General features: G+C 50.1%; 3 protein-coding genes across 13 annotated transcripts in view; 1 reads left to right on the top strand and 2 right to left on the bottom strand.

Annotated features, from left to right (window-relative positions):
• Positions 1-1,727, bottom strand: part of PSD (pleckstrin and Sec7 domain containing) — a 48,093-nt gene extending 46,366 nt beyond the window's left edge. For 2 of the 5 annotated variants that reach the window (XM_054072318.1, XM_054072315.1), the window contains exon 1: positions 1,681-1,727. The gene's annotated coding sequence lies outside the window, so the exon portion shown is untranslated. The remainder of the gene's footprint in view (positions 1-1,680) is intronic. The other 3 variants (XM_054072317.1, XM_054072319.1, XM_054072320.1) reach the window with 3 other exon arrangements.
• On the top strand, positions 1,473-5,927 carry FBXL15 (F-box and leucine rich repeat protein 15). 4 transcript variants are annotated; one of them, XM_054072328.1, is made up of 4 exons: positions 1,473-1,580; positions 2,914-3,164; positions 3,910-4,412; positions 4,808-5,927. In XM_054072328.1, exons 2-4 carry the CDS (start codon positions 2,982-2,984, stop codon positions 4,995-4,997), a joined length of 876 nt encoding a protein of 291 aa, XP_053928303.1. In that variant the 5' UTR covers positions 1,473-1,580; positions 2,914-2,981; the 3' UTR covers positions 4,998-5,927. The 4 variants fall into 4 exon arrangements, with proteins under 4 accessions (XP_053928303.1, XP_053928302.1, XP_053928301.1 ...); XM_054072327.1 differs by lacking the exon at positions 1,473-1,580 and adding an exon at positions 2,128-2,179; XM_054072326.1 differs by lacking the exon at positions 1,473-1,580 and adding an exon at positions 2,162-2,225.
• Positions 5,928-6,066: 139 nt separating this feature from the next.
• On the bottom strand, positions 6,067-19,908 carry CUEDC2 (CUE domain containing 2). 4 transcript variants are annotated; one of them, XM_054072334.1, is made up of 10 exons: positions 19,809-19,908; positions 18,615-18,742; positions 13,186-13,279; positions 12,248-12,391; positions 11,894-11,955; positions 10,342-10,475; positions 9,049-9,219; positions 8,653-8,714; positions 6,976-7,036; positions 6,067-6,587 (listed from the first exon to the last, which is right to left on the bottom strand). In XM_054072334.1, the coding sequence occupies exons 3-10, from the start codon at positions 13,257-13,259 to the stop codon at positions 6,441-6,443; spliced, it is 855 nt and encodes a 284-aa protein (XP_053928309.1). In that variant the 5' UTR covers positions 13,260-13,279; positions 18,615-18,742; positions 19,809-19,908; the 3' UTR covers positions 6,067-6,440. The 4 variants fall into 4 exon arrangements, with proteins under 4 accessions (XP_053928309.1, XP_053928305.1, XP_053928306.1 ...); XM_054072330.1 differs by having other exon boundaries at positions 6,445-7,036; XM_054072331.1 differs by lacking the exon at positions 19,809-19,908 and adding an exon at positions 19,346-19,694 and having other exon boundaries at positions 6,445-7,036.
• Between the last annotated feature and the right edge of the window lie 766 nt (positions 19,909-20,674).

Here is a 20,674-nt window from a genome sequence, read left to right as displayed (position 1 = left end):
TTAGGTGTGATTATTGAATGGTGCCGTAAGTGGTTCAGTGGAGATGGCTCTGCACTAACCAACTCCTGAGGCTTTGCCTTGGCACCAGGCCTTAAACGTAGGGAAGCCTTCACCTTCTCCATGTGCAGTGCAAGGTGGGAAAAGGTTTGGATGCAACAGAGACCAAACAAACACAACCATGTCTCCCTTCTGCCTCTACTATAACAGTACCTCCCAAACTCCTTGTGGTCTCCAAAATCTGCCTGGGCTGACTCCCAGCCTTCCTCTGAGCCCTGCTACCAGCAGGCTCCCAGGGAAGTGACTCAGCTAAACCAGCTGGATCGGATTAAATAAAAAACATAAACAGAGGTTAATGTGGGAGCAGAGCTGGGCCTGCTTGCCAGTCCAACACCCATGTTGCTCAGGAAGGATAACAAGCAATCCACAACACAGCTCCTCTCAGCAAGGTCTTAACACAAGCTGGGGGCTCCCAGGGAGGTTGATTTTGGCACAGAAAGTCGTCAGCAAAGGCTAGACATAATTGAGTGCTGCACTTCCTTGCTTGCTGGTGCTCCCTCACTTCCTAGGCAGACCAAGACCACTATTTCAAAAAGCCTCCTTGTAGCCAATTTCAGTCACAGTCATTCATAAACAGGAGCAGTATTAAGGGAGTCCCTGATAGACGTCACATTTCTGTTTCAGAACAGGAACTCAAGAATGGAGCAAGCACAAGACTGAAACCTCCAGAATGGCAAAATTAATTCTTCCAGTTTAGAAGCAGGATCAGCACTTCCAGAGCTTTCTGTGCCCCCAGCACAGGGGAAGGATGGGCTGTCCCAGGCCATGGTTGGGGGGCATTCTCAGCTCCTTTAGAAAACTGAAAATCCCTGCCTCACTTGTCCTTCTGTAAATGAGCAAAGCACCACGCTAACTCAGGAAGCCACTGGAACCGCCAAGGGGCAGATGCTACATGTCATTGGGGCAGACAGGTAGCATGGGTAGCTGCCCCCAGAGGACAGTCACTGCTAATAAGACCTTTCCCCAAACCGTCCTCCACATTGGGAGGGAGCGAGCAGAGCAGGGTGCAGAGACAGGTCATTGCTTTCCAGGGAACGTGGGACTTGTTCCAGGGAATTCGGGACCAGGAATCTGGGACTCATTCACTGTTGTAGGCCCTGCTCTTGCCAAGTGGATCTTTTTATAGTGCCTGTTGCCAGCAGCAATCAGCAGCTCGGTGCAGAACAAAGTGGAAGGGCTCAGACCGGAGTCAGGGATGGGGTTAGCCATCCAGGGCCAGCTCTGAGGTGCAGTGGGAGTGTGGAGGAGTGCCCTGGAAACCGACATCGGGAAGAGAGCAGCGGGGAAGCGGCAGCACCTGTTCCTGCGGAGCCCCGCCTGCAGTCGCTATGGCAGCTGCGCCGGCGGAGGACACGGACCCTGCGGGCTCCCCTGGGCGGGGGGACCGGCGGGGAAGAGAAAGAAGCACGAGGAGCCGCTGGGCGGGGTAGGGGCATACGGGCCGGGGGCGAGCAGGGGCGGCTCGTCCCGGACGCTGAGGGCAAAGTCGGTACCGCCGGAGGAGCGGGGCCCAGCGGCTGCAGGTCGGCAGAGGCAGCCGGGAGAGCGGTGGGGCGGCGAGGCCTTTGGGGGTCCGGGCGGGGCGGAGGATCTATCGGGGCCGGGGGCTGCGCCGTCTCTCACCGGCAACGGTGGGTCCGGCGGGTCCGGGCTCCGCGTGGTGCTGAACGGACAGCGCCGCCCGCTGCGCATGCGCGAGGCCGCCCGCCGGGCTGGGGCGCGGGGCAGGGGTGGCTGGCGTGTAACGGAAACAGGGAGAGCTTGGAACCGGGACAGCAGCGGGGCCGGGACAGCCGGCGGGCACCGGGAACTGGGAGAGCCACGGGGCCGGAAAAACCGGCGTGCGATGCGCTGGGGAACTGGGATCGGTGTTATTCACGGGGGAACCGGTGTACGGGATCAGGGCGAGCGCCGCGGGGAGAAGCCGGCGGGAGCACCGGAGAAGCCTGCCCCACCGGCCCGCCCGCAGCGCCAGAGCCGCTCTTGCCCGCTCGGTGCCCCAGCCCGGCAGAGACCCCCTGTGCCCGCGGTTGCCTGTACCGGCGAGGGGGCGGGGCCGGGGGCGTGGGGCTCGCGCACTTCCGCCCGCCCGCGTGACGTCACGGCCGGACGCCGGGGCGGGGTGAGTGCGGCGGGATGGAGCGGCGGGGGCAGTGGCGGCGGGGCAGGTACTGGGCGAGGGGGGCATTGGCAGCGGGGCAGGTACCGGGGGGGAAGGGGGCAGCGGCGGCGGGGCAGGTACTGGGCGAGGGGGGCATTGGCAGCGGGGCAGGTACCGGGGGGGAAGGGGGCAGCGGCGGCGGGGCAGGTACCGGAGGGGGAGTAGGCGGCAGCAACACCAGCGGGGCAGGACCGGGCTGGGGAGGGCGAAGCGGCGGCGGCGGTGGGGCAGATACAGGGTGACGGGCGGCCCTGAACCCGCCCGACGTGGGGCGCCGCCGAGGTCGGGTCTGTCGGCGGCCTCCAGGCGCGTCCTGGGGACTTCGCGCTGCCGGGATCCCCTGCCCCTCCTCTCCGCCGCGATGCCGTCTTCCCGCTCCCCCAAGGAGCCCCGCCCGGTGCCCGAGCGGCTCGGCACCGGGTGCAGGGCGATGCTTGTACACGGGAGCCGGCGCAGCCCCGTGCCGGAGGCGCGGTGATGCTGCGGCAGCCGAGGGCCAGGGGCTCCTTACGCGGCCGGTGCCCCTCCTGCAGGGCAGCGCGGGCGGGTGGACTCGTGCTTAAGCAGTGAGTGTCCCAGGCTGGGAGGAGGTGACGCGCGGTGCCTGCCCTGCTGACGGCTGGCCAAGGGGTTTTACTCCGTGGGCTGACTGTGGGAGATATCGCTGAGTCTGTTTTTCTGGCTCTTCCTCCTAGGGGCACCTGGCAATAGGTGTGAGGTGATCTAGCCTGGCTGTCACCGTAGGCCAGCTCCCCAGTGTCTGATGATGAGTTTGACCCCCTCCAGGGGATGCCTCCTGGACCTGCCCTGGGAAGACATCTTGGTCCCACATATCCTCTGTCATCTACCGCTGCAGCAGCTCCTGAGCCTGCAGAGGGTCAGCAAGTCATTCCAGTCTCTCGTCCAACTGTACCTGGCCAACATGCGCTGCTTTGACTCAAGCCAGGTATTGGATGGCTCAGGCTGGGGGAGACACAGATGTCCTACTGCTCTGGAGTTAATGGGGAGCATCTGACTATGTGGGGAGAAGAAATCCCTGGCAAGGAGGCTAATTTCTGCTCAGGAACTTGGGTTTATGTTCTGGGAGTCAGACTGGACTGATGGGCTCAGGGAGGAGAGGTGGTGATTCAGGGCCCAGCAATGCTACTGTCTTTAGCAAAAGGCCTTGGGAGGAGTGAGTCCGGAAGCTCCACCCAGGCCATTATGGGGCACCAGCTGGTGGAAACACAAGCCAGCTCTGGAGTGGCAGGGCCTGGCCTGTCAGTCCTCATGGAGGCTGTGCAATAGGGTGGGTCTGACAGGTAACTCCGTGCTTGGTCTTCAGGAGGAGCTTGTGTTGGCCCTGGGAGACACTACATGAAACTTGGAAAGACAGGAGTAGCTGCTATCCTGTAAGGACACAGAGTGGTCTAGCAAAGTTTTTGGAAGCAGAGGTGTGGAGCTTATCAGGAGTATGTAAATGCAGGGGTGGTGACAGGCGATGGAGATACCTGAACATCTTCTTGCTTGTGGCGGTAATCTTGGCATGAGAGGAGAGCCTGATGGCAGAGTTTGCCCTGGGATGAGGAGAGGGTGCAGCTTTGATCGCTACTGTCACTGTGGAAGAGAGGAGGGGAAGAAAGTATTTGGTGAGGATCAGGCTGATCCGAAACCCTGGGGGATGCCTCATTCTTGCTGGGTTCCCCATGCAGATCGGACCTGCCATCCCTCGAGCTGCTTTCATTAACCTGCTGAAGGACAACGAAGTACTGCAGCAGCTGGCACTCCAGAACTGCTCTGACTGGCTGACAGACAGGGAGCTGCTCCCAGTCATCGGGCAGAACCACCACCTGCACCAGATCCAGCTGAAGGGCTGTGCCCAGCTCAGCCGCCATGCACTGGTGGCCATCTCACTGAGCTGTCCCAACCTGCGCCGGCTCTCCTTGGCTCACTGCGAGTGGGTGGACAGCCTGTCCCTGCGCAGCCTGGCTGACCATTGCAAGGCACTGGAGGCTGTGGACCTGACAGCCTGTCGCCAGCTGAAGGATGAGGCCATCTGCTACTTGGTGCAGAAGTGCAGCAGGCTCAAGTCTCTGTCACTGGCTGTCAATGCCAATGTGGGCGACGTGGCAGTCGAGGAGATTGCCAAGTGCTGTCCTGAGCTGGAGCATCTGGACCTCACGGGTTGTCTACGCGTCAAGAATGATTCCATCAGGTGCTGAACAACACGGGGAGCCAGGGTGGGGATGGCAGGTGTCCGGGTGGGGAGAGGAAGAGAACCTGAAAGAAAAGTCGTATGTCTTCATGCTGAAAACAATGAGAGCTCAGGCTTTTGTAGAAGCCGATGCCAGGCCCTTTAGGAGAGGCACTGTGTGCTACTAACAGCAAATTTCTCAGCGTGTCATGGAGGGTAGGTCTGGTATCTGACCTTGAGTTTCTCTCTGACTACCAGGGTGCTGGTCCCAAAGGATGGTGCGTGTTTGTCACAGTTACACAGAATCACACATAATTGTGTGTTGTGAGTGCTCAGCTGTTGGGAGTAGTGAAGAGGGCGAGCAGTGCACTTATGAGTCCTGGCTTGCAACCTGCATGTGCTCTCTTTCTTGGCAGGGTCCTGGCCGAGTACTGTCCTAAGCTGCGCTCACTGAAGGTGAAGCATTGTCACAACGTGGCTGAATCCAGCCTGAGCATCCTCCGAAGCCGTGGGGTGGAGCTGGATGTGGAGCCTCCACTGCAGAGGGCGCTCGTTCTCCTGCAGGACGTGGTTGGCTTTGCCCCTTTCATCAACCTCCAGATCTAGAACTGCTGCTGCTGGGGAGGGAGGGACTGATGTGACACTGGGATCCCGGGAGGATGCCGGACCAACTGCTGTGGAGACATGCAGAGGGAGAGGTTGGTCCCGTTGGTGAGGCTGGCCTGAGTGGGGCTCGCTCTTTCCTCTGGCGCTGTTTAGCAGTCACTGGGTGTTCGTGGGTGGGCTTTGTTGGTGCCTCTGGGAAAAGTAACTCCCTCTGTAGTGGCGTGGAGAGAGCGAGTGACTTGCTGGAACACCGTGGTGCTGAACAGGCCTTGGCCAGGCCAGCTAATGGATAGGTTTTATTATTTGTTGCATTTTAAATCTCTAAGCAGCAGCAGTCCAGAGAGCAGGAGAGTGTTTGATGGGGGCTGTTTCCTGGGGTGGGTGTGCAGGGCATGCCAACAGAGCTGTGGAACAAACCAGGCCAGCTGGAGCAGAAAGGAGAAAAGTCACCAGCCCTCCTCCTGGGAGAGGGCAGGCCCTTCTAGGCTCTGGGAGGAGGGCAGAGTGAGTCCAGCTTCAGCCTATGGCCACTGGCTAGCCTGGCATTGCCCCGGTGCAGGAAGTGTGTTTGTCCAGGCCTAGGGCACTGGTTTAGGCTAGTGTAAGGTGGGAGTCATTTCTGGGGGGGAACATGCTCCTAACTGCATTTTCATTGACAAAACACCACCAAACCTAGCTGTGCTGTCACTGTCGGTTGGTGCTATTCATTACTTCCAGCTTCCAACTTAACATTTCAGTAGTGCCCAGGTCTGCTACTGCATCCTGCTCCATGTCGCATGGCTGGAGCTTTGGCATTTAACAGTGGTGAGAAATGGCAGGAGCCCTGACCATGCTGTCAGCTGGAGTTTATGGAGTGCTGCAGGCTGTGTTGGCAGGGAGAGCCTTACTGGTCTGGAGTTCAGCCATGGTCCTTGTGTCGGCTAAGTGGTTAACCAAACAGCAGCCACATCTTGTGGTGAACATGATGAAGACAGTAATTAGGAGAAGAGAAGATAAACCTGCTTCTATCTTCGGCCCTGGGAGGGATTGAGGTGGCATCCATAAAGCATGTGCATGCTCCCGGCTGGACTACACAACAACTCATATCATCTTTATTACTGGCACTCAATTTAAAGCAATGGTGCACACAGACTTTTAAAAAGCTTGCTGCAAAAGCACAAGCCGCATCTTAGATCTAAAAATGTCCCATGCAAGGAATAGCAGAGAATGCCCAGGCCCCAGAGAGCCACTGTGTTGTGACTCTGGGGGCAGAGGGACAGCTACACAAGGAGAGAAGTCTCCTCATTACCCGGGTTAGTTGAGGAAGCTGAAAGCAGTGTCCTGGCTCCCAGGTTAGTTCCAGGTAGAGGCAGCTGGAGGAGTCCCCTCGTTCCTAGTGCCATATGTCCATCCTGCCATGCCTGGCCAGTGAGGTGGAGGCTGTAGAGCAGGAGGACGTGGTTGTCAGTGGAACTTGTACTTCCTGGCTGGTTTGAGGCTGATGTAGGTTCTCTTCATCTCCTCGCTCTCAGGCTTCTTTATGTCTTTGTACCTCTCTCCCTTTGTACTCACCACCTGGTTATCAATATAGCGGATCAATTTCTTGGGAGCCTGTAGAGGAAAGACATTAACACCAAGTGGATGGACAGCCACACTGCTAGGAAAAGCGTGGGGACAAGCAGAAGCAGACCTGTGCTCTGGGGGGCAGGTGCAGAAAGACTGGGGTAAGCTGCTTTACCCATCCTTAGTGGTGGGAATTTTGACCAACACTGAGAAGGAAGCTGTCTGATGGGGAAAAGCAGGAGCTGTGCTAGTTACGAATGGTAGGAACTGACAGACCTTGCAGCTAAGCTAATCTTCCCTCTTTGCTGACTAGTAGACTCTGTGGACAGTCCTGCCTTTGGCCTGCCCTGTTGCTTTTTGGACCTGCAGCCTGATTTTTAAACCTTGTATCCAAAGGACATTTAGACTGCTGGTGAGCTGGGACTGCTGCTCTTACCTCTTTTGGTGGAGCTGGCCGGTGTGTTTTCTGATCATCTGCACTATCCACCATCATGTATCTGAAACACAAGAAGCATGTACTGAACACTGTAACATGCATTGCCTGGGGCTATTCACAGCCTTCCTTTCCTGTCCTTCCTTTCCTGGCTGGTTTGTGGCTGTGCAATGTGTCCTACTTGCCTAGACTGCAGCTAGAAGCACTTAATATTCCGGGGAAAAAATGTGCCATCCTTCTAGTGAGAATCCAGCAGGATTCTCTTGGAATGGCATTCTTGGCTGTATGTGAAAGGTATTGAAGACTCAGGCTGTTGAGAATGGCAATAGCCCCTGCAAAACTGAGAGAGGTGCCAAGATCTGGTGTGCTCTCCCATTAGGACAGCTTTGCTCCTTCTCAGGCCAAGTGATGGCCACTAAAGGAGACAAAGGTGAGATTACAGGACCAAGGTGGCTGCTTCTGCTGTGAAGAGATACTGTTCTTTTCACACTCCACCTACTACTTGACTATGAAACAGGTCTGTGCTGGAAGCAACTTGATAAAAGCATCACCTCATTTCCTGTGTGATTGAAACATCAGGGTCCAAGCATTTGCTTTCTGTACTGCTCAGTTACTACTCTTGAGCCTTTGGTGCTGGTTTAGCAGGCAGACAGCACAGCTGACCATGAATTCTCCCTCAGTTGTTAGTGTAGTTGCTCCTGCGTACCTTCAGCTATGGTGATCTGCTCTCTGTATCTGTGCTTGAGTGATGTTTAAAGTACAGGATGTTGCCAAATGTCATTAAAGTTAAGCTCACAGAAACATAAGTAGCAGCTGGTGGTTTTTTGTTCCCTTTACATGTAACTTGGAAACAAGCCTGCACAGGAGACAGGTGAGGGCAAGGATTGCTAATTCTGCCTCAGTCCTCCCTAGCACATCGACTGCATATTCTGTCACTGGGGGGGATGTAAAGTGGTAAAAGATGTGGCTAGACAGAGACATGGAATCTGCATGCCCGCAAGGAAGTTACTCATAAAATCTGAGATCTTCAGGCAGATCGATGAAACCACAGTGTGGGTTCTACTGAAAGTTAAATGCTTTTTGGAAGTGAATAAAGGTAAACCAATTTAAAGCCACTTTCATTCCCAAGAAGTCCATGGGGGACTTCAGAGCAATTTCTTTATGTGCATTGAATTCACACGTTCAGCAACTGAGATTTAATCCTCCCAGTGTTGCTGTACAGGCAGTCTCTTAAAGATATCTTTAGCCTTTAGCTTTGTTTGGACTGTCTCCAAGGATGGAGGTATGAATGAGTTGCTGTAGTTCTACAAGTAACCATGTGTTACCTGAGCTGCAGCCTCGTGTTTGTGCCTTGAACCTTTAACCAGGACCTCAGCTAACAGTACTGTGATTTACACTGTACCTGTAGGAGACTGAAACCTCACACACAGCCAGTGCTGTTACCTATTGTTTCTGTTCCAGAGCTACAAAGAAACTCAAACCTGTTTTTTTTCCAACCCGATGATTGTATTTGTGCTTAGATGTGTTCAGCTATACCCAGATCAGTTTTGTGGCATCCTGACTATGCACTGTACACCTGAAGTTCTTTGTAGACCATACTGTCACTCTGGCTTTCCCCAAACTGCTACCTCTTCCTTTATTGGCAGCAGAATAAGAGGTTCTTTGCTGCTGGGTACTTACTTCTGCAGGATAACCTGTTTTAGTTCCTCGTGGTTGGGTGCTCTGCGGGGCCGTACCAGTTCCTGGGAAGAGACAAAGCAGGTGCATGAGTTGTGCAACACATGGGGCGTACACCTACCCCCTGCTAGCTTGCTAAGCCTGGCTGCTGGTGCAGCACCTCAGCCCCTGTGTGAAGCAGGATGCCAGCCACAGCTATGCTAGGGTGCTGGCTCAGCTGTGGGCACAGCAGGTACTCAAGAGAGCCAAGGGAGGGAGAGGGGCTGTTGCTCTGAGTGATCCTACTGGCTAATTGTACAGAAAGTTCCTGCGGTCAAAGCTTGTGGTTGCAGCAGATAGTTGGGACACTTATATGTCCCTTAGTTCTGCCCTGCTGCCACCCAGATCAGAGTACAGTACCTTCACACTCACACCTTCTGGGCCGATTTCCACCTTCTCCTCCACAATTAACTGCACTGCCTCCTCCAAGTTCCCCAAGGCCATGGCAAGTGCCTTTTCTGCCTGGCTCACAGTACAGGCTGGGAACATCTCCAGTAGCAGTTCTACCCCATCCTTCAAGGCATCACCTTCCTAGTTGGAGCAAAAGACAGAGGTAAGTTGGAGACACAGTGGGGAGAGGGCTATTGAAAAGGGCCTCTCTGGTTTTGCATTATCAGGAAATTCAGCTTGCTCTTAGCTAAAGGCTCTCTCTCCTTACTAGCATGTGTGTATCCAATTCCTGAAGCTAACAGGAGATTTTCTTTGCAAGGACAAGGCATCGCTCTTCCTTAATCTCCTCCCCCTGTATTTCAACTTTCTTTAAAGCTGGGCTGCTGTGAACTGGCCCATCTGTGTGGCCATGCTTTATGTCTCCTTAGGAGTGAGCTTTCTGAACACTGTGGTGTGAATGTTTGAACGCACCCTCACCTTGTGAATTTATTCATGTTTTGATCAGAAAGGGAAGGGACTGATAAACAGTCACCTGTGGCTACATCAGAAGAAGGTGCAATAGCAGCATTTGCTTGAAGGCTGAGGACGCAGAATGACTAAGCTGCACAGCAGGAAGAGATCAGTACTGGAAAAATGCAAGCAAACCTGGAGGGAAGGAGGTGGGGGGGATCTGGCAGGTGCCACAATGCCTTTAGCATGGGTCATGCTGAATGGTGCTGCAGGATCAGGAACACTGGGCCAGTGAGTCAGTGCTCTATAGCGCAGCAGATGCACAACACAGAGGGCCATTAAGAGCAGGACCAGCGTCTTTGGGACCAGCACCCAGACGGGACTGCTTCCTGTGCAGATATTGCATGATAGCTGGGGTGAGAAGTGATGATCCAGCCTAAACTGTGGTGTGAGGCTGGGGGAACAGGATCAAGTGGGGTGGAGCCTGGCTAGTACTGCAGAAGCGTCCCTGTGGTGCTGCTGGGGGATCTCTGAGGGCACTGAGACAGGCTCTTTCATGCTCTGCTACCCTGGTGGCTGGAAAGGATGAGCCAGACCAATGGCTCATGCTCTTCTGGCAGTGTCTAATTTTATTTTTTGACTTACTGGAACAGTTTTGCTCAGGCCACACAACGGAGGAGATCAAAGACACCAGTGATGGTGCGTCATAGCCTATGTTCCTTCCAGAGCCAGAAAATGCCCTCGGGTGGTGCTGGTAGCCTAGTGCTGGGTGACTGTCCCCAGTGCTCCTGCTCCTCTGTGGGGTGCTCATACCTGGGACCCAGCTCCGTCTGCTGGAGTGCACAGCCTTTCCCCTTTGCAGGCTCCGGCTCCAGGCTCCTGGCCTTTGGTCAGTTCTTCAGAGGGTGTTTCACTCCCACTTTCCACAGCCTTTTGGCCAGGTTTTTCTTAAAGACATAGTAATATCTCCTGAGGAACAGTCCGACCAAGGCTATAGAGTTCTGCGCTTTCTATTGGCATTAGATTGCTAGTATGTTGTGTGCCAAAGCAAATCCCTTAAGTGGCAAGACAGGGGAAAAAAAAATTTGTTCCTCCTGCCCTCAGCAGGGACAACCACAGCTCTACTCACTGACCTGCAGGAAGGCAGTGCTAGTGCATACTGGAGTTCCTGGGTGCTGCATTTGCATGCCTTAACTGGGCATGGAGTGCTTGCAAATTCAATTCTACCTGTCAATTCTCAGTCTTCTAGCACTTTGGCTCTGAATACTTATAGTATTTTTGTTTCTTTTCAAAGAATTCCTTGGTGTTTGCTTTTTGAACTAAGGTGTGGGTTTGATTTTAAATTTGGGAATACACACTGGTAGTTCTCAGGCTGTACGTAAGCCAGCACATCCTGTGATCCAGGTTACTCTGATGCAGCTCTCTTTACAGCCTGTTTCTGTGCCACTTTAAGAAGAATCATTTCACTTCTGTCCTGTCCTCTCTAAAACTGTGATGGTGCTGTGCTTTCACACTCTGGCTATGTTGGGACCCTCAAAGGGTAGGATGCTGGGGACCAGAGGAGAGCAGCAGGTTTGGTCAAGTTCAAGAAGGCAGCAAGGAAGATAAAAGATAGGACTGTCTGTTGTATACTGCATAGCTTTCTGGCAAGACAGCAGTGATGTTGCTAGATAAGCAAACCTCACACTGATATGTCTTGAAAGGTTTAATATCCAGGAACTTCAACTTTCTGTTATTTACTGGTAAGTACCTTTGGGGCTGATTAATATAGCCATCCAGCTGATCTGTGAATGCTGAGGTTAGAAGGGATCTCTGGGATATGAAGTCTTCTGCAGTCCTGCATAGTACAGGCCAGAGCACATCACTGATGAGTTTGCATTTGTGCCAGGGTTCATGTGTGAATAAGAAGTAAGTTTTGAGGATATTCAAAGCCTAGAAGCAATACACATAATCAGCTGGATTCTCTAGTTGTTGATGCACCTAACATGGGCTGCCCAGTGGTACTGTCCTTTAGGCAGATGACTATTAGAGGGAGGCAGAAATCTCCACTTTCAGAATCAATCTATACTAGAATTTCAACAAGCCCTGTATCTGCTATTTCTTCCTTATTACTCTGAATTTGATCTCAGCAGAGGTGTTTGGAGATCTGATCAAGTATGTTTCAACCCAGTATGTCTTAGGCAGTATTCCATATAACTCAAGCTCCCTCTGTGTTAACATCAAAAACCTTACTGAATATTAGAAAAAAAAAAAGTCAACCTAGACCCTAACTGTGGCAAACAAGATTATATCCTATCAATTCCAAATATTATGACTTAAAACATTTGCAGAATATACCTTCTTGCACTAAAATCGCGTAACTCACCTTCGTTGCGAGCTTCAACAAGCCTTTCTGACAGAGAGAACATCATTTCACAAACATCCCCACTGCAAGAGACAGAAGCTGTATAATTAGTGTTAGGAATAAAAGCAGTAGCCTATCCTACTTTGCCACTTCTACAGAAAGGCTTGATGGAAAGCTTAATAAAATAAAGTGTTTTTTTCAGATCACCAAGGACTTACTTGCAAATAATACTGGGATTAGCATCTGTGTATTCATGCAAAGCCTGACTTAATCATAATGGCAGAGGTTCACTACTAATACATTTTCAACTGAGTATAACTGAGTCCAAGCCCCCACTGCATGACATGCACATACAAAGCAGTAACATTCGCGTACCTGTGAATTTCTGCAAAACCAGGAATATATGCCTCCATCATTTCCACAAAAGTGTCCATGTCAAAGGTCTCCTCAGAGGACTCTGGTGAGCCCAGCTCTTCCAGAACACCCGTGATATAAGAGAAGAAAACATCGTCCATCCCACTGGAGGAACACAGGACATGGCAGGAGTGTTAATAGGCCCGCTTTTTCCTCTCTCTTTCTCTCCTTCCCCATTCCCTCTAACCTTGTGACTTTCTATAACAGACCAGCAGAAGGACTTATGTGGACATAGATGCCATCAGTAAAGCTAGGTAGCAAGTGGTTAGTGGTTGAGTGTTGGCAGCACTGAAAGGAAGCTCCAGCATATGCCTTGGCTGTGCTCCTATAGGCGCTTCAATGGAGCTCATCAAAATATTCTCAGTGTTCAAATCCCAACTTTTCTATGCTCATTAATGTTTCCGGTGATATCATTGTATTCTGCCAAGTCGAAGTTTCTGTAAGATGCAGTGCTCTCTGCTTGCTGCTCTCCATGCTACTGTCACTGCTGCCTCCAGCTGCAAAACTGCTGTGTTCCAGCCTCAAGGTGGCCATATCTCTGCACACAGGCAGTTTAAAATAGGGAGAGCCCTGACATAGCATTATATTGCTCAGAATGCCCTTTGGTAGCACTGTGGAATGTAGGGAATTCCATATTCAAATACGTATTACTGGACAGGAAATTAATCATCTTGGTTTTCAAAGAAATGACATTGCTAGATTGCAATGCTAAACGATAGTTGTTCAAGCATTCACATCAAAGCCTGTGCAAATTACCTGCATCCTGGATGTGAGTTAAGGAACACAAAACACAAGAAAGCTACAGAGCTCCACTTGGAGTTCAGTATAACATGCAGACAGATAATTAACGCAGAGTTCGAAGTAAACCAATGATATTGGATCTTTGCATCTCAACATACCTGAGGTCTGCTGCAGGGATGTGGGACTGGATGAAGCGTGTCAGTGTGTCTCGAATGATTCTTTCAAGCTCCATGTCTCTCTAAACCTTCTTCTCTAAAAAGGTTGAAAAAGAAAACTCCATGTAATTTCAAAGACAAGCAGATCAAAATACCAACAAGATCAAAAGGTAGGCATAGTATAGCAAATACACTCTTCTTATCAGAACAATTCATGAACTCCTTCAATGTGTATTATCATCTCTGGGTAAGAGCAGGAAAAGATATCAGCAAAGAGCAGCAGAATGAGGATCCACTAGAAATACCAGTCCAATGCAACACAATCTCTTGGGCCTTTCCTGCTCGTGTTGATGCTGGCAGCGTACATTCAAAATGTCACATCGTAGAAGCAAAGTTGGAAGAGAGATGTGTCCAGCTACCTGACCTCAGAGACACCTCCTGAGCTGGAATACTGTGCTGTCCGGTGAGGAAGCAGTGGGTAGTGCGTTTGCATGCTCAGTGCAGAAAGGGGTGGACCTTTGAGCTAGGAGCATTCGCCATGAGGCTTGGACTCAAAAATGAGTGGGAGGAAGGGTAATGTCTCCTAAAGAAAGCAGAACGTAGAGTGTATTTTACAGGGAAATACCAAGCAGGGCACAGACAACTAGTCTGCCAGCCAAAATATCAAAGGTCTCCAGGTCAGGCATAGACTGCCAACGGAATCCCGCCCAAATAGGAGCCCATTGTTGAGCTTGGTAAATGAGCCATTCTCTAGACGATGCAGCTGCAACAAGGGGCACTTGATACCCTAAAACTCAGGGGAGTTTTAAGAATCACAGAGCTCCTACAGAAGCAGTGGCGGAGTGGGGCTGCCCACAACGCTCCTTCAGGTATCGGTACCGGGCCTGGACTGAATTGGGTGGAGAAAAGTCATTCTTTCACCATTCCTTTCCCCTTGAGTCTACAAAGCTGCTGGGTGAACAAACTCCTGGTGTATGCACTGAGTTCTTCCTAAGGAAACTAGCCTTGCATATAGAGAAACTGATGTGGTCATCAGCCAGAGAGCTTTCAAAGGTCATCATGCTCGCACCAGCGTAGCTCCCTCATTCCAACCACACCAGGACCTGACCAGGTTTGTTTGTCACAGACCTCAGAGCAATCACGCAAGCTGCTGAGGGACAGTTCCCATGGGAGTCAAAAAGGTTTGGCATTTCCAGAGATAAGACTTTCAGAGCTAGCAGGATATAAAATAAAAACACCCTATGGTGCTGAGCACTGCTTTTGTGGGACCTAGAGACAACCCAGCAGCCTATTGGCAGGTTCATCTGCAGTTTTGGGGCCTATTCCAGCTGCGACACAGCTCACGCAAAAGTGCTCTGCTGCGTATATGGCATCCCACACTGCATCTCCCTGCAGTGATTCCCCATCAAACATTCCCAGCCTATGCTCTTCTACTCTTTAGGGCTTTGAATAGGTGTAGGTTTTGCTACCTGAAAGACCACCTTTTACTGAGTCCCTACGTCAGTGCCATTCCTTTGGGGCAGAAAGGAGACAAATACAGAATGAATCTCACAGCATCGGGACATTAACAGTGAGACATACTCATATAGAACTGCCTCAGTTTTCACTGTGCTCAAAGCTAAACACAAAAGCCATCTAATCACTTAAACTTCCTTGCAGCTACTGCTAGTATCAACCCACCCACTAATCTAGATCCCGTAACTAAAAAAGAAATCAAACTCTTATTTATGCGTATCTCACCTGGGGCAATAAGCAACAAGTTAAAAAATGCCTTATCACTGTATGACCAACATACATGTATTCAAACACAGCACATGCAGAAACAGCCAGGGGAGGGCATAATCACAAAAGATTATTTGCTTGATGTTTCTGTCTCCAGCTAAGAAGTCTCTGCCTCCTGTAATTTCAATTAGAAAGTTACCATTTCACAGCCTCAGAGGAAAACAACAACGCAGAACTTTTCAGGTAGGAGCTCTTCAAGCAAACAGCCCAAGTGAGCTCCTGAGCTCTTTTTATTTTTCAGCCGCACAAGGACCTTTTGTTTGCATTCTTCTCACTTTTGCAGACGTGATGGTCTGTAAGTGTAGAAGCTGGCTGTTAAAACAATCATCCCTGCTCCCCATGTGCTGTTTCTGTGTGCTTTGTGTGTTCTGTAGTGGTGTTACAGAACTAAGTTTATCATTGTAATCTTTACAACATACCCAGAAAAAAAGGTGAGCTTTGTTCTATCTTTCTCAGACATCAAAAAGCCAACGGTAAGATTCTGAGTCTTACTGTTAGTAAGAATACTGTCATAAGCAGCATGTCTATCCCACATTTTAAGCTGGATCTACATATGCTGGCAACCACCAGCCCACTGAACTTGTGAGCACAAAAAAAAGTAATTTTTTACACAAATCAGGGATCAACATACAGTAATTAAAATGTTTTTTTCTACCATCACTACTATCAAGAAGAATGCTTATTTCCTTCTTGCTTAGAGTCTTCCTGACATCCTGGAAACCAGAAGTCTAAAAGATTTTGTCCATTTCCATGAAACAGGCCAATATTCTATAAGAGATAACTGTATAGTAACCAATAACATTTCCTGACAACTCAATTGCCTGAACAACAGAGCACAATTCACCATGTCAAAGGCACTTTTGTGAGGTCCATAAATTAGCTGCTGGTAATTCATACTGATCAATAGAACAGGCAAAGTCACTCATCTCCTTAATCAAAGGCACTTGCAGGCAAGTGTCAGACTGGGACAAGAGAAATACAGGAAAAATAATTCAGCAACAGGATTGTTATAGCTATAGCCAGTCACTAACTGGCCTTGAATCCATTTCCCAACCTCTGACAACCACAAGAAATGCTGGTGTGAAGTGTTTGAAATAATCCATGTATTTTCCTGTGAAGTTACCATGCTGTATCTGAACAAAATCTATTTTCTTGTGTCTGTGAGAGGAAAGAAGGCAGCAGATTTTAACCACTGGGTATAAATTCTCTCTGGCATCTCAGTCGAATCCATCCACCAGCGCGCTTGGGTTTAAGGTTTACATCCAGAGAAGGCAAGCTTCCGCCTTCAGCCTGCCTTTGAAGAAAGGAAACCCTTTAAATGACAAAAGCAGAGTCTTACACTGAAGGAAGCAGCTATGTGAGCAAGCATTTCTTTAAGGGTCAGCCATCGCCCTTTCACCTGAAGAACCCACCTCCGGTCCTACACAATCAGAGGCACCAAGAAAGAAAAATGCACTTGCATTTGATCATTTACTGCCATGAGGGAACAGATTTTATTCCCCGATAAATATCCTTTTGATGCTTAACATCTAGGGATTCTGTAGTGCACAAGGTTTTGGCCAAATGAGGCTTGCAGAAGACAAGTCCTGAAGGTCCTCAGGTTTTTCACATTCAGTGGGTATTTTCTTGAAACAGAGGGAGCTGATTAAGAACCTATGTATGACCATTTCAAAATGAATTTTTCAAGGAATAAACTGATGTTGCTGCATATTCCTCCCCACACAGACAAGTTTAGAATTATACTACTCAAGACATCAAACGACCTTATGCATCATACCTTCAAATGCCATATTTTTTCTAGTGGCAACCTGCAATACTGAAGGGGCAGATTTACTAGAAGGGCTTATCCTATCCTCCATAGTTCTGTGGAGGAGTGATTTATAATGCATATAATGATCAAAAACCCAAAGGCAGGAGCAATCACTCTCCTGAGAGCTCAATTTTACTGAAAAGGTGTAACCATCATTTTAAACTTCCAGACATAATTGCAGTGTGGATTTTAATATCTCATTGGTAGCTGTCAGCTGATTCAAACTTATCTATGAAAGTTCTTCTGCATTTCTTGTTATGATAATATAGGCTCTGCTCAACATGTTGCACAGAATCTATTTTTTAAAAATATATGGTGAAGAAATGGTATTTCTATTGCTCTCCCTTCAGATAGAGTCTCACATTTTTGCACCGTCAGAACAAAAGACCTTCAACCTTTGCAAATCCCTGTCAAATTTCAGTGTTTAAACACCGGGTTTTATTATTAAAGAGTGAGCAGGCTCGGTTTGAAATACCAGCAGTGCTTACTTGATCCACATAATATCACATAGCATATGTATTTCTTCACCTCAGGCAGAGAAAAGTGGTACCAGTTCTCAAAATGTGAAGGTGAAAATAAATCATTTTATGTACTAGATACTTTGACCAACATCTCAACAGTGTTTGCCACCGTACCATCTTATCTTGAGAACCTGGTAATCTCCAACACCCTTGCATCTTCCTTCCTAACGTGTTAATATCAAAGTTGGGTTTTTCTGTAAAACAGCTGCAGAAATAATACCCTTCTAGACGTACCATTATCCTTGTGGTGCCTGAAATATCTACTGATGCTATGTTCAAGAAAAGCTAGCTTCTTTTTGTACAATTCATATGAATCTTCTTTCCTTAAAACCAATAGAAAGAAGTATCAACATCTGAAATGTTTCCATACAGCTAGATAATTTCTGAAGGCTCTTCCAACTCAAATTTCAGTAATCATTCTCAAATGGTCAGTGTGATGGGATGGGAGTCTTGGTTGTGCCTTGGACTTTATATTAACAAGACAGAGTTGAGGAGAGTAATTTGAGAAAATATTTCTGAATTAAGAGGAACTACTATTTGGATGTATACCAACTTTTATAACATCATAAATTTACCTAGCAAAGAGTTGAAGTTTCAGCAAGTGGAAGGAGATGAGTGTTGTACACTTTGGACATTTCTTAAAACAGGGTAGAGAGAGTTTAAGGAAAACTGATTCAGATGAGGCATTGAATATAATACCTTGAGAAGGTTCCTTTAGCTCAAGGTTCAGTAATTACTCTTAAGTAAGTAACGGCACAGGCATGGTTGCTCCTCTGAAAACTTGGTATGAGAAAGCATAGAGCCCATCTCATGCAGCTCTGTGTGCACACGCATGTGTGCCTATGCATGTGGAAGTGCAATCCCTGGGAGCAATCAGTGCAGCCTGTCACATACAGCCTCCAAGGAAATCTCTCAAAAGCCAGACCTGCAGCACAGACAAGAGTGCAAGCTGTAGCTATATTCCATTGAACTACTTTACCCCCTGAAACTTTGCTGACTTAAAAGACAGCTTTCCAGGCTGAGTAACACCTTACAGATGCAATTTCAATGCTCCCATTTTTTGTTTTGCTTGCTAACAAAGTTCCCGAAAGGACTTTCACAGTGTGGTTGCTATGGGAAAACAGGCTGAGGTCACTGTGCATGTTAACACAATTAACTGATTAATGCTCTAGCATTAAAATAAGACTTTTGTTAATAACTTAGTTCCAGTAAACAACAGTAATAGAAGATAGTAATAGCAGGTGTCAGACTTTTTCTCTCCCACAGTCTATGCTGGATGGCTGTACTTGGGTGGTGCTGTGCTGACATGGGGCCCTCACCTGAGCAGAAGCATCACTTGTACGAGGACTTTGGCTCACGACCGGTGCCTAAAAGTTGCTTCAGTGCCTACAGAAGAGTCAATGGTCCATCCTATGATTGCTTGGCCCAAGTCAAGAACAAGGAAGCCCTTTATGGGAAAGGAAAGCTGAATTAGCTGGAATAGGAGCACAACAGAATTGTTCTCTGTATATTGGTGTCTTTACACTTTAAGTCACAGAACTCCTTAGTTGGAAAAGACATTTAGGATCATTGAGTCCAACTGTAAACCTAACACCGTTAAGTCCATCACTAAGCTATGTCCCTAAGCACCACATCCACATGTGTTTGAAATTACCTCCAGGGATGGTGACTCCACCACTGCCCTAGGCAGCCTGTTCCAATGCTTGACAACCCTTTTGGTGAAGTAATATTTCCTAATATCCAATCTAAACCTACCCTGACGCAACCTAAGGCCATTTTGTCTTGTCCTATCGCTTGTTACTTGAGAGAAGAGACCAACACTCGCCTCACTACAATTTCTTTTCAGGCAGTTGTAGAGTGATAATGCCTCCTCTCAGCCTCCTTTTCTCCACACTAAACCACCCCAGTTCCCTCAGCCGCACCTCACAAGACTCATGCTTCAGCCCCTTCACCAGCTTCATTGCCCTCCCCTAGACACACTCTGCACTTCAATGTCCTTCTTGTAGTGAGGGGCCCCAAACTGAACACAGGATTCAAGATGCGGCCTCACCGGCTCCAAGTACAGTGGAGCATCACTCCCCGGCTCCAGCTGGCCACGCTGTTTCTGATACAAGCCAGGATACTGTTAGCTTTCTCGTGTCTTTTGTCACTTGTGCCTGTTTTCCCTCATACAAAACGTGCAGTTTTACCCTTGGAACCTTGGAAGGCTCGCTGGCCGTGCGAACAGTCTACTTGCCAGCCCTCAAACCGGCTGCCAGGTCTTTCCAGCCTTTATAACGCCTGTGGAGGGCTCTGACCGGCCTGGCGACCTCCCTCGTCTCTGGGGAGTCGGACGGGGCCGAGTCCCGAGCGAGCGCTGCGGGCCGCCTCCGGGCGCCTCCTGCCCGCGCCTCCCCCCGCCCTGGCCCCTGTCCCCGTTCCCGCGGCGCCCCGGCTCTCCGAGGCTCGGGCGATTGGGGGTACCCCCGGTGCCCGGACCCGCCCCGCTCCCTCCCGGCGCCCCGCGGGGTCACCTGATCGCCCGCGCGCGCCCGCCGCGGCCTCGCTCCCTCCCTCCCGGCGGCGCCCGGCCCGCGCGGCGCGGTTGAAAGCGTCATGTGACCGCGCGCCGCCAGCCACAGAGGCGCGACCGGGAGGGCAGAGCGGCTTCGAGTGACGCGCTCCGCGCGCCGCCATCTTGGTGCGAGGCGGGAGCCGCGAGGGGACCGCAGTTCTTCAGCGCCCGCCCGACCCTCGGTGCCTCCCGAGCAGCACCGTGGGGTCCCCGAGCAGGGGAAGGGGAAAGAAGGAGACGTAGGGCGAGAGCTGGGGTTGACCGGGCCGTGCGGTCCGGCAGTGCGGCCTCGCGTTGTGGAGTCGTCTTGATAGAGACAAGTGAAACTCTCCTCCCTGCCCGCTGCGAGAGATAGGTTCCTCCTCTTTGGAGCGCTTCTTCCTAGCCGAAGCCTCTCCGTAGGGAAGCACCGCCCAAGCTGCTGACTTGGCAAAATCTGGGAGCTGCGTGCAGAGTCTTCTGGCTCTGCTATAAACCTTCCTGCTGCACCCTGCCTGTGACAAGCCACTGCTTATTCCTTTATTCTGGTGTTTTGGACGGCTGCTGTAAGTTAGGGTGGCCTTGGACTCTTGGAGAAGTCGCTGTGGGTCAGGACTATGGCTTTTGCCCTGCTCGCTGTCCCTTTTCTGCCGTCATGTGTGCTGCCTGCCCGTTCACTGGGTTCTGATGACAACAGGTGCTTCTTGGAGCAGCTCTGGAGAAGTAATTCTGTGATACCAGGTGCTTATGCGTCATAAAAATCCTGAAACAGCAAAGCATAACTATTCTCTTGAGTCATGCTCTTCAGTAATGTGTTGTTAAATATCAAACCAATAAATCTGATTC

This window comes from Cuculus canorus, chromosome 7, assembly GCF_017976375.1.
Source record: "Cuculus canorus isolate bCucCan1 chromosome 7, bCucCan1.pri, whole genome shotgun sequence".
Classification (NCBI taxonomy): Eukaryota; Metazoa; Chordata; class Aves; order Cuculiformes; family Cuculidae; genus Cuculus; species Cuculus canorus.
The sequence above is the reverse complement of the archived record's forward strand: the minus strand, read 5'-3'. Positions and strand labels throughout refer to the sequence as shown.

Bases quoted from the DNA above. Each gene is read 5' to 3' on its own strand.
- FBXL15 (XM_054072328.1), top strand. From the start codon at position 2,982: ATGATGAGTTTGACCCCCTCCAGGGGATGCCTCCTGGACCTGCCCTGG. The intron at 3,165-3,909 runs GTATTGGATGGC...TTCCCCATGCAG, and splicing joins GCTGCTTTGACTCAAGCCAG to ATCGGACCTGCCATCCCTCG. The intron at 4,413-4,807 runs GTGCTGAACAAC...CTTTCTTGGCAG, and splicing joins GTCAAGAATGATTCCATCAG to GGTCCTGGCCGAGTACTGTC.
- CUEDC2 (XM_054072330.1), bottom strand. From the start codon at position 13,259: ATGGAGCTTGAAAGAATCATTCGAGACACACTGACACGCTTCATCCAG. The intron at 12,392-13,185 runs GTATGTTGAGAT...GTGTTCCTCCAG, and splicing joins ATCCCTGCAGCAGACCTCAG to TGGGATGGACGATGTTTTCT. The intron at 11,956-12,247 runs GTACGCGAATGT...TGTCTCTTGCAG, and splicing joins GGTTTTGCAGAAATTCACAG to TGGGGATGTTTGTGAAATGA.